Source organism: Onychostruthus taczanowskii, unplaced genomic scaffold (genome assembly GCF_017590055.1).
Source record: "Onychostruthus taczanowskii isolate IOZ18803 unplaced genomic scaffold, ASM1759005v1 scaffold9, whole genome shotgun sequence".
NCBI lineage: Eukaryota > Metazoa > Chordata > Aves > Passeriformes > Passeridae > Onychostruthus > Onychostruthus taczanowskii.
Genome location: NW_024506993.1, coordinates 6,271,354 through 6,284,329, shown reverse-complemented (window position 1 = coordinate 6,284,329; position 12,976 = coordinate 6,271,354). Strand labels below are relative to the sequence as shown.

Genomic DNA, 12,976 nt, shown 5'->3' with positions numbered 1-12,976 from the left:
AGTGCTTACCGACTTTGGGCTCTTCTTTGGGACCGGCAGTCCTGAAAAATGGCAACAAGGGAAAAACACACATTAGCATTAAGCGTTACCTTCCCTTAAAGAAAAAATCCCTAGGTGTATCATCCGAAGGTAGCCATCTGCAGAGTTATGTCAGCTCTCGCTCTGGCACTGGAGTTAGCAGTCTGTTCATATCGAATCAAAGCCCGGCGAGAGGCAGAGCGAGCGAGAGCCAGGGAAGAGGCAGCGGGGGGAGAGCTCTCTGCATTAGCTATGCTGCCTTGTGCTGCAGAGCTGGGAGGCTGCGAGAGAAACCCACAGCCCTCAGCGGCTGCCCAAACCCAGCGCCTGCCTGGGCAGAATCTCAAATGCTCCCCTGGATTACAGGAGGTTTAGCTCACAATTAAGCTGGGGCTCTTTCCTCTTGACGCTATCGGCTCGGCGCTTTTGATCGGACCAATCGCAGCGGCGCAGGGGAAACAGGTTGATTTTTTAAAAAGTATTTCTCTAGAAATTTAATTTTTTTTTTTTTTTTTTTGAAGGGAAGATGTGCTTTGGGTTTGAGCCGAGAGGTGTGGGCTGGGCAGAGGAAAACAAAAGCGTGAGGAAGAAAAAGCTTTTCTCCCTACAATTATGAATGTTACTGAAAAAACACAGGTTTTCCTTCCTGTCCATCCTAAGTGGAAATCTTTGAGATTTTATCTGTTAGGTACAATTTCAGAGAGCTGTGGCTTGAGAACAGCACTACCAGTGCCCTGACCCCTGGGGGGGATGCTAGGGAGCTTGGAGGAGCAGGGCTTACAGAGATTGCAGGTGATGTAAAGGAAAAAACACCGGGAGGGCACCAGAGAAGGTTTTTTCAAGGGTAATTTTGCATTTTGAAGCAGCCTCTTACTCAGTCTGTGATGAGCAAGAGAACTCAAGTGATATTTCAATCAGCTACTTGTGCATATAGCCTAGTTGCCAGCAGCAAAGGAGACACTTGTCTGGGGATTTACCTACAATGCAGGAAAAGCTCTTGGGGTCAAGACCTCCCTTTTCCCCCTGGTGTTGGAAGAGAGAGGAACCCCCCTGTATTTTTTTTTCTCTGTGTGACACTCCAGAAACAAACATAAACCAAACCACAGATTACACTCCACATTAAGTGCTCAGTAATTCAGATGTTTGAAATCTGCTTTTGTCTTTAGGATGTGATTTATGTGGCATTTATGCCGCATTACGTTTTCTACTTTATGCATTCTGTTGATTCTAAACCCCATGCCCTCATATAACTTTTACACAGAGAATAAAACAAACAGTGCGAGAGAATTACAAATCTGTCTAGGAAGATCCTTATTTTAAGGTAATTTGGGAGATGTTAGCACTGAATAGGGAAGATCCACAATTAAAAATGATAATCAGAGCTCACTTTGCTGCTGCTCTCAGGCTGGGATGCATACTGTAAGGAGTATTTTAAATGAAATATTTTCAAGCTTTTGAGGAATATCTCTGCTCTACATGTCACTCTGATGCATTCCCAGCCAATAGCTGATATCCCTCCAGGCACTGATTGATTGAGGGACAATGAAACATCAAACTGTTTGAACTAAACAATCAAGACTGCAGCTTCATTTCTGCTGATGGGGACTGTGTCTGTATAATACCCTTAAAGAGGAAAACACTTCATAACCTCTGGCAAATCACATTTTTAACAGGCATCATTTATCACAGACAGAGATTCTCTTCTCTCTCTCCCTCATTCCACATGCATGCACACACATTTACTCTCCCCTCCCAAGAGATGATCTTTCCTATTAAATCAATACACAGAAAACATCCCCATGCACACATACACCTTTAACAGACCAGCACGAGACAGAAAATATTTAACAACATTTTAAATGTTCCCTCCAAAAAAATAAAGCAGAAATGCAGGTGAGCTGCTGGGTCAAATTTTTTCAGAATTCAGTCAATGCATCACCAGCATTAAATGTTAAAATTTAGCAAGTATGAACTACTGAACAAACCTTTCCTCCAAAATTTGTCATTAATGTTGGCTGTTCCAACCCCAAAGAGATGGAAAACAGTTGAAAAATAAAGGAAAACATATCAAGGCTGTTGTTTGGTGGGTCCTTCAGAGGCCAATGAATCTTACAGTGTCACTGCTCTGTGCCAGACTTTGCTGCAGAACAAGCAATAATTTACTTCTTACCAAAATAAGTGACTGCAGAACACGCTAACAAACGTTGGTAGGTTTTCATGGGACAAGCTTACAGTCAGGGGAATAACCTGCCTGTACATTTTCATGTGAAAATATTATTTATTCATCTAATTAGGGTCTCATTTTAGAACTCCAGTTCCTGGCACAGCAGGCCAAATGAGCAAATGATAGATGTAATGGGGAGCTTTCATACTCAGATGATGGAATGGATACAGTATTTAACAGAGATGAACATGAATAACATGAATAACCCCCATATCCTGGAAGCTCCCCTAGGAAGGAAATCCTGAGCTTTTCCAAAAAGCTTCTGTTGAAAACATTTCCCAAGCCCATGAATTTGGCCTTAGGATTGCATTAACATGGAATTCCATCACTGCTCATGATGCTCATTCCATCATGCCTTGCTTGGAAGCTCATCCTCCTGGCTGCCCCGTTCTCTCCTGAAGCCTCACTGCAATTTTTTCAGAGGTAAATGGGGCCAAGCATAGACTGAACACCCCATCTGCACCTTTTTGGCATTTTCCAGCTTTTTGGTGGTTCTATAAATGGCTTCACATCCCTGGCTAGGAGAAGCCAGAATAGTAATAGTTTATACTGACATTGCAATATAATTTCCCTGTGATTTGATACCTACAGGCATCTCTCACTAGTACTTGGAATGCATCTTCTAATTCTGGGGGGTTTTGGAGATACAGATTAGAGAAGATGGAAGAGTCAAGCAATCACACAGGGCTGTTGTCACCACAGAGTTAACAATGTTTTAAAACAAATGAGCACATCTGGTAAACAATGTCAATATGACCTAAAACCCCTTGAATGGGCTCATTGTAGCTACTTACTAAATGTGCCTAGAATTAAATTAATTAGAAAACACAAATTAGTTCCCTCTAAATAACAATGTAATAAAGCAACTGCTTAATGAAAAATATCAGTGATCAGTGAGCAATCCACAAGAACAAAAAAAGGGATTGTAATCAAACTAAATTCACAGACCCATGAGCAAAGCAAGAAAGACTTCATACAAGGTTAGTCAAAAATGAGTCAGATGCAGGGATCTAAATTAAACTAATTATCACAGAGATTATTACATTTATCTTAACAAAACCCTCTCTCTTTTCTCCCCAGTACTCCCTAAAGCTCTGTGTACAGCTGGCTGCATCCATCTGCTCAACTACATTTTGTAACAGAGGGGAAAAAACCGCAAATCATTAAGCAAGTTTTGTAGCATGACTTCAGCACTCTGAATGCCATTACCCATGAGGAGCTGTGCTTCTGTTGCATGACACTGTGTTATGTTGTGAGTGATGTGACCCATGAATTAAACCCATAATTCAGCTTATTTCATATTATTTGCGTTAACTGTGCAGTCCTGGGTGGTAAAACTTTTGGGAAGCTGTAAGGTTGCTAACCCTATTTATGATGAGTTCATGGAAGAACACATGGGACAAAACTTGACCTCAAGTGTTGCTGTTTCTAACATGCAATTTTTAAAGGAACATTTTTTTCTTCAACTCCTTTGTCTTTATGCAACCTAAGTAACATGGGAAGACCACAAAACATGGCAAACTCTGCTTTGCTGAGCATACACAGAATGACCACAAATCCACCACAGCCTGGGCCTGCTTCTGGTGAGGACTCAGAAGGCCACGAGTGCTCCAAAATTACCTAAATGGACACCACAACATGCCCTGTTCCACAGCCACGTGTTTTAGAGATAGTAAGTCAAAATTATCTAAAGTTGAATGCCAAGGAAGACCTATCTCTAGGCACTACAGGAGTAATGCAGTCAGCCCACCCCAACAGCTCGGACTCGTGGTGGCCAGCTGCTGTGTGTACTTTTCATCACACATACACACACAAATTATACATTTCAATGGGATTTCAGCTGAAGTTGGAACAATCCAGTAGTTTGCACAACCCACCCACAGGACAAAGCCTCCTGGAATTGCTAAGAGCCAGTGTGGAGGCCTGACTATCATCTTATGTGTGGCTTACAGTGTCTGCATACTGCTTAAGGGTTTTTTTTGGGGTGGTTTTGCACATGAAAGAGAAGAGCAGCTGTTTCTAGATCTTCACTTCTCAGAGTCCCTTAACTCATCCAACACCTTGGATGGTCATTGTGGACCATCTATATCCAAGAGCAAAACAAGCTATAGGTGAGTCTAAGAGGGAAGGTCACCCATGAGGTTTTGCCCTTATGTCATCTGTAGCCCAGAAGGCACCAGTGCTGAAAATTAATTGGAGATGAAGGAAAACACAAGAAAATAAAGATTTCGGACTGTGTCCCAAGGTTAACATTTACAGAGAAAATGTTCCTGCCTGGAAAAAAAAATAAAACCTTCAAGCTTTCTAAATAGCACTTACACCGTGCTGAATAAAAACCAAAGGCTGTATCAAAGAAAACAGACACTTTGAAAGATGAGGTTTAGGTAAAGTACTGGAGTCAGGGGGTGCACAACCATATACCTGGCATTGAACATTGATCTGTGTGCAAAACAAGGAACTTTAAATAATTAACGCTAATGGCCATTAGTGCTGCTGGGGGGGCAGGGGACAGGAGATTGGTGGTGACAAAGCAATGTCCTTGGTTCCCTATGATCCATTGCCAAAGAATTTCTAATAAAGGACAAATACTATTTAAAAGAGTAGATGGAAGTTCATCTTTTGCAGACCAGAACAATCAGCAGCAAGAGAGGCGAGTCTGTGCAAGCATAAGAAGAAAGAAAAATTCAAGAAGAAATCCCCTACCTGTCCCTGCCAAACTTTTTTGCTCATCATAGTGATTTGCATAACAAGAGTGGCACTGCACTAGCAAAAAAAAAATTAGCTATGCAATATAAGCTTTAAGCAAGAGAATAATTTACACTGCAGTAATATAGCCCTGCCATAAATCAAGTTTGGTAACTACCAAATGCAGTGAAAAATGCTACATTTCTAATGCTAATGTTCAATGCTAATGCCAAGAAAGCAATGTTTTGAAGAGATCATCTTGGGCATTATTAACCCACTGTCACTGACAAAAAGCATAATGAGGCATAGAACATTATTGCCATTAAGAAGAATTTCAGTTCTAGATGCCCTAAAGATGCTAAATTTTATTAGCCTCAAATACTCATTTTTGGTTGAGATGTTGAACAATTCTCTGCCGTTAAAGTCTCAGTCATATTTTCAGCATTTCAAATGAGAATTGATTTTAGAAGCAATAAAAAAAGATACAGGCTAATAAAATGCTATTTAATTACTATGAAAATATAAATTTAACTATGCAGTAATATATATATATATATAAGATAATTCCAAGACAGTAAAGTAATAAAGAGATTCAGAATTAGTGTGACAATTACCCATCTAGCCTATGGTTGAAAGCATGTCAGCAGTTCTTGTATTTTTATTTTGAAGCTCATTAAATAAAGTGCTTGTCATAAAGCTCAAGCTGTCAGAGTCATATGCTTAAAAGAAAACCTTTGTTGATATTTAAACAAATATATACATAGACATAAAATTTCTGAAATCTCACAAATTTCAGAGGCTAAACACTAGAACTGGAAAGTAATTACAGACCCCCACATTCTTCTTACACAGATAAGGGGCTGTGTACACACAGTATTATGTGTCTATTTTTCATATACATGAGCATACATGTGTGGCTACCCATGAGGGTAACTTTCCTTTTCCAGAAGCCCACAAAATCCATCACTTACAAGCTTTATTTCTGGAAACCTCCACACAACTTTTGGGGCATGCTGCAGTTTTGAGGTGCCCAGTCCCATGGCTCCTCTCCCCAGCTGCCATGACCATGGAGGTGCCAAAGGGCAGCAGCACCTCCAGGCCAGCCCCACTACCCCTCCAAGCTCAGGACAGAGGACACTGGTGAGGAGAAAGCATATTTTGCTACAGTCACATCTGTATTTATCCTGCTCAGTGAGAGTGTTTGCCTTCAGACTTACCACAGCACTGCCACAAGGTGTAAATCCGTGTGCTCAAACTGGGTGGCTTATGTCAGATTCTTGTGTTTCATATCTGGAGAGCAGCCTGTACAGAGCCTCTTGGCATTAGTTGGATGCTGCTATTAATATATAACATCCCTTAATAATAAGCTATCATTTACAGAATGCTCAGGCAGATTCAGACCAGGGAGTGCACATACACATGGCACACTAAAAAGCTCTACTAGAGGACAATGGCTTTATGGATGCTTTCACAAAACATCCCTTTATTAGTCTGAAAATTGTTTTCTACTAAAATATGTCAGTGACTTGATATACTTTCAAGGATGTAACCTGTACGTCTCAGAAACTAATCCTGAAGGATGGAAAGAAAACTTCTGAGGACTGATATTTACCTGCACATCCCCAACAACTTCACCTTCATGTGCTCCCAGCCACAGGGTCCTGGCCTGTCCCAGCATCCTCAGCCAGATGTGTCACCTCCCTGAAGCTCAGCCTCCTCTACCAAGTCTCTCTGGCCTACAAGCCCTGCCAAATTCTTCAGCCCAACTTATGATGCACTGCAGGTCTTCTGGCACAAAAGGCACAGCTTAACTGACTCTTAAAGCTGGTATAACCTAATTACTATCATCATCACAAGAATAAATTTATCTGACTGAGGCAGAAAAACCCCATTAAAATAAATAAACATAAAATCCCAATGCAGAATGGGAAAAACATTTAAATTCAGAATGGAGAGACTTAGAGACATGCAAACAGATATTTAAAAGCAATCCATTTCAGAACAAAACCATTGACTACTCCATTACAAAGTCATGCTTCTTCCTCAGTTTTGCCCACCTGCTATTGCTTTTAATGACTCTCCAAATGTATTTAATTACAGTGATAAACAGAGACCTTTCTTGCATTTCTGACACCTCATTACTTCTGTTATGGCTGGTTATTATAATGCCAAATCAAGGCAGCAGCTACTGCACCTACCTGCAGTGTGGCTGATAAAAACTCATTATTTACTTGCACACCAAAATGTCACCGAGGCAGTATGTAGGGGTAGGAGGAAAAGCTGAGTGGAACAAAACCCTCCTTGCTGCACACCTCCAAGTCTGCTCCACTTCCTGCCGTGCAAATCCTGATGAAGATGTGGGAGGTACATCCCCAGCTAAATCTGCCTTATCTAATGCACAGCATTAGGTTCTGCTGTGCCACCTTGTGTTACATCACATCACATTTGATATAAAACAACACCGCGTGGGTTTGAGTTGCTCCACTTGCACCACTTCAGCATTTAATACCAAAACCCAGTCAACATAAGGTGAAAAAAAAAAGCATGAACTTTCAAAACCTCAAGCTAAAGAGGAAAAAAAAAATCCCTTTAGAAAGAGTTTCAGAGTTCTCATCTTTCATTTGATAAGCTATCTGTTTTATTCTCATCCCAGAGCCTACTGCTTTCTGCAAGATAGGATGGTTCTAGCAATAAAACATCCTGATGAGGAGATTTCAGCCATGTTTTATTTCTTCCAGCATTCAGCAAATGCTTTGGTTTTCTTACTGATGCTAAAGCAGATCCAGATTCCCTGCCACAGAAAGGCAGCCATGCATGTAACGTGCACACCACCACTATTGTGCTGTCAGCATGCAGGACTACACAAAACTGACATTATTTCCCTATTCCAAATATGTTAATTGGTCATCTCCTTTGTAATTAAAGCACAGGTTTCCTCCTGGCCTTAAAGCATGCTTCATGAAATAGCAGAAAACCTTAGAATATTACATTAATCCTTGAAATAAATGCAAAATGTGTAACAAAATGCCAAATAATGAATCAGCAATTGTTCTATCCTATTTTACACTTCCAAGCAACTCTGGAGCTCAGATGACACATATATCTGGGGGACAAAAACTACAGCATAGATAGGCCAGGCTGCCACAAAAATGCAGGCTAGCTCATGTAAAGCTGATGCTGACCCAAAAAGCAGATTTCACAGGCATCTCTTCATCTGCTTACTCATTTCTAGGAGAGAATCAGTGCAAATGGAGTTAATGAAGGGTAGCTGAGGGGAAAACACTTGGGCCTCGAATGCCTAACAGATTAGTGTCAGCATTTCACATGTATCACACCAGCAATAGCTGGAAATTCTGCAGGCAATTAAAATGTCCATGCCCCAGCAATGCTGAGTCTCCATGATCACAACTGTAATATTATAAAGCTGCTTGTTTTGGAATTAAGTGTTCATAGGACAGTGGGCTTTGTTTGGAGTTCCTTGGCCTCCCATGGTTTAGGACAGGCAGTTGGATATGAATACTAAAGCTTGGGAAAAACCCAGCAACAACAGAGAAAAACACTTTAATGTGGTATTTTTATATCTGGAATTTTGGGAGCTTAAGGTAGGATTTTTGCGCAAGCAGGCTTTTTGATATTTGGGTTTGTCAATTACTATTTCAACTGGATGCTTTGTACTGAAAAACTCCCGCAGGACCTGGCAATGTTAATTCATTAGTTCCTGCAAATACATTATTTATATGAACATTAGGAATATACATTAAACATTTTGTGTCTGAGCAAGCTACCAACAATTACCCTTAGTGGCTGTAGCATCTCTAGGAGTGAAAAACCTGGGTGAAACCCTGCTGCCTCCTGGAGTCTAATGGGAGCTTTGCCATGGACTCCAGCATCACCAAAAAACCTTCCCCTTTGTGTTTGTGGTAAGCAAAGTCATCCCAAACCTCACAAATTCAGATCATCAAAAACAAATGACTAATGTCACTAAGATTAACACCTGTAAAGCACTTTGAAGGAGAAAAAACACCACATAATCCCAACATATTACATTATTTATCAGACGACCTGATTTTAAATGTTAAGTTCAGCTTATTTTTATCACAAAGAGAAAACAAGTTTCTGCTTGCTTGCTTTACAAAACCAATTACAGAGATCAGTGCATGGTGCTGCATAACAATACACAGCATTGTCCCAAAAAGGTGTATCTAACACTCCCGAGCTGCTGCAGGAAAATTAACTCACACACTGGATTGAAACATGCACATAAGCAATTCTAATGAAGGGCATGAACTTCAAACTTCTTATTAAAATACCTAAACTTATAACATTTCCTTTATTTCATCTTTTCCTGACTTCAACTGATTTTCCTCTCTGCTCCTTGATACACTAGTGCCTAATCAAAATAAGGCTGTGAGAGAATAGTGAATGTTACATCAAACTTGCTTTAAACTTTCTTTAAAATCTCAACAGCTTCTTTTAGTCTTAGAATATAATTACAGTCCACAGAGAAAAAATAATAACAAAGAGCGACTTGGTAGTTTGGAAAAAAAAAGATTCAGCTACTCCTAACTAAAGGTTCCTCCAGTCCTGCTCCTTCCCTGCACCTAAATTTTAACAATGCCTTTTTACTAGGATTGTCTGTTTTCAGAGAATGGCAAAAAGGCCCAATGCAAGACTTTTTAAAACATCTCATTTCTAACACAGTTTGTAAACCAGCTTCACTAATCTGACTGCCTTCTTGCCATGCAAAGCTCTTTAAAAGAAACAGTAACAAAAATAAACAAGAGGAAACAATTGAAGACAGATTTTTAAATGCCATATGATATTCCAAGTTTAACCAGGAAATCCATAACTCTGGAATTATGAAGTAATGACCCTGGAATACAAAGTAATGAACTTGAAAAATAAATCTTGGCCTTACACACGGACATATATTTCTTCAAGCATACTGCAATTCTGATTTCCTAAATCAATCCTAAATAAACTCCAGTGAGGGGTGCCTATGAGTCTGGATGGTATTATTTGTATCACAGTATCAGGTATTTTTCAGCATACAGCTCAAAACAACCTCTACTGAGTGACAAATTGAAAGATCCAACAAACAGGTTTGGTGGAAGATACCTGAGTAGAAGGCACCGGGAGCTGGTGGTGATGGACAGAAAGTAAGACAAAGAAAAAAGAGGTGATTTGAAAAGGGATTTTTAAATAGTTTAGAAGTCAACTGAGCACACCAGAGGGCAGAAAGGAATTAGATCTGTCCCTGTTCTGGGGGTCCAGGGAAGGAGCTGCCACAAGAAAACCAACCGTGGCGGTGGCAATGAATGATGCCTGGCAGCCCCAGCTCTGTGCTCGGCCAGATGGGCTCCAGGGAGCCCCCAGATAAAAACTCAGCACAAAGACCTCAGTATAAAGCTCTGCTCCCTCTGTGCTGGAGCTGAAAACACTGCTGGAAATGGTGAACTTTTCCTCCCACTCCACAAGCTTTGGCACTGGCAAACGTGCTCTGTGGTAACCATCAGATGACTCCCAGGTTGTGATTTCTGTCCCAAATGCAGTTTGGACTCTCTCTCTCCCTAATTCAGCAGCTGCTAAGACAGTTTGAAACTTTCTGGCAGCTCCATGCTTAAGTGGCATGACTTTCAACTCACTCTTCACTGCAAGCCTAAAGGGTAAACAGAAGTGAGTGGCTTGTTCAAAAGAGTTCAAGTCTGCACTGAATAGCTGATTGCAGCTCTAATTATACCATGGTTTTACATCATTAGGGACAGCAAATGAAAAGGAGCTCTAATTCCAGCACCTTTTTTTTTTTTTTTGGCTCTTACCACTCAACGATCCAGCTAAAGAAAGGAAGAGAAAACTTCATTTCCAGGTGGGAATTCCAGCAAGGGAAGGTCCATGTAGCTAAGGAAACTCGATAAATTTGTAATTTTCTTCAATTGTTGCAAATTTTGATTATAGTTACATGTGTCACAAGGAACTTCTTAAACCTACTGATTAGAGGACCAAGTGAGCAGGACTGCTGGAACAGACCTCTCCCCATTTCCACCAAGTTCACTGCTTCCCACAAGCACCTTTCATTCCATTGAACCATAAATAGAGAATTTACCATGGACTTTTACATGGAGGCAAGACTCAGGAATCCACTGATGGGCATTTAGACAAGTAGATGTTGCATTGATTCTTCTTCCCATAAAACACATTTGGTTTTGACACTCTTGTGTATATCTATAAAACTATTTAGCATATCTATATATTTTATATTTAATTTATTTTTTTTTCAGAGGTTGTATTTTCATTTCCCAATTTAATCTGAGTTTGGCACTGAGGAAAGCAATTAGAAATGGCACTGATTTGCACATGACATGTGAGTGACATTTCACCTGCATGCCTTTACTTTGATCTGGACCAAAGTGGGAACACATCTTCCAGGGGATTATGTAGATCAGGCTAAGGTTTATGCTATTTTTGACCTTCCAGTGAATAAAGACGCAACTAAGCACTAACTGTGAGAGCTCTGAAGGTAAATTGTTTGTTCAAACCTGCACGAACACTGCTCAGTGTAATTCTTGGAACTGAACACAAACTAAATACATATATTTTGGTTAACCTGAAGACTGACCTAAAAAAAGAGGAAAAAAAGGGGAAAAAATCCTCTTTAATCAGAGGTAATTGACAAAATATAAAATAAATGAAAGTTTTCACTGAAACAAATATTAGATCTTAGTGATTCCAAAAAATACAGCACAGTAGTTTTGTAGAATAACTTGTTCTGACACAGCCCCCCACCTGTCCCAACACAGGCACAACTTCCAGAATAAAAGTCCCTTGGGAAGCAGGGAAATTATTGTGACAAAATGTTTCTTGTGTTATGAATAGAGTCTGTGCAGAATGGAGAGGTATTTGGGAATTGCTTATTTCAGTTGATTACAGTGTATAGGCAAAGCTTCAATGACTAATGGATTTCAAGTGGCAAATAATATTACTTCGTTTCTTTGCTTTTAATTTTTTTTTTTTTTTTTAGAAAGTACTTTATGTACTTGGTAGGTACAAGGTTAAAAGAACCTTTTCAGCTACTAACATTCAAAATAAAGTTGTACCCTTTGAAGCTGCCTTAACAATAATTCTTTAAAATAACCAAGGTATGTAATCACGATTTCCAATGTAGGGACAAAAACACATGCTTAATTCTGCATTTTGTAACAGCAGCATTGGTTTACTTTCAGGTGCAGAGCTCTCAAATGGTCCTGCTGGGTTATCAAGCATCTCCTCTGCTGTTGCAGGCACCATGTCCTGTCCCCTTCAGACGTGCTCAGCTTCACCTTCAGGCAGTAAAGCCTTCACGCCTCCTCCAGTTTGACTTACAGGCTCTAATGGCTTGGCACCCCCTTCTCATTTCCAGTTTAAATTACTCACAGCCAAATAACACACAGTTCTTCAGCCAACTCCTTCAGCTCTATCTCTCCTGCCTAATAGAGACAATAATTATTTTGTCCCCTCTGTCCCTTTATTTTGCTGAGCAAAAGCAGCTTTTCCAGTCAGCCCAACCAACCCTCTGCACCCTGGGGGTTGGGGGGCTGAACACTTTCTGAATCCCTCATATCAGGGGTTTAGAGTTTTATTCACATATAGGTGAAAAAGGAAAACAACAGCAGTATGATTGGTCCTACAGAGCAGAGTAAGAAGAAAATACAAAAAAAATTAAACCATATCACAGAAAAGGTAAATTTTCTACGAGGCCTCTGGAAAGCAAATTCTCAGTGATCTTTGTATTGAAGTATTTATCCCAATACTGCAAATGATTTTAGATGAGACATGAGCACACAGAGGGGGCATTTCAGTTTCACCCCTCCTGAAATCATCAGGGTTCATCATCCTTGTGCCCCTCACTCAGAGGCAGCAGCAGGATTGGCCCTCTCCCACAAGGCAGCACATCAGCTGAACACATTTCACAGTAAATATTTATCACAGGCTGTTCTCAGCAACTCTGCCTTTGCATTTTTAACAATTAGACCTCCTTGTTGGGAGCGCACCAGCAGCTTGGAGCAGGCAGAG

At 40.3% G+C, this 12,976-nt stretch overlaps 1 protein-coding gene across 22 annotated transcripts in view; it reads right to left on the bottom strand.

Moving 5' to 3' along the window:
- MAGI1 (membrane associated guanylate kinase, WW and PDZ domain containing 1) overlaps window positions 1–12,976 on the bottom strand; it is a 338,676-nt gene that overhangs the window by 36,986 nt on the left and 288,714 nt on the right. For all 22 annotated transcript variants that reach the window (XM_041425924.1, XM_041425925.1, XM_041425923.1 and 19 more), the window contains one exon: window positions 10–41. In XM_041425924.1, coding sequence (XP_041281858.1) covers window positions 10–41 — 32 coding nt within the window. The remainder of the gene's footprint in view (window positions 1–9; window positions 42–12,976) is intronic.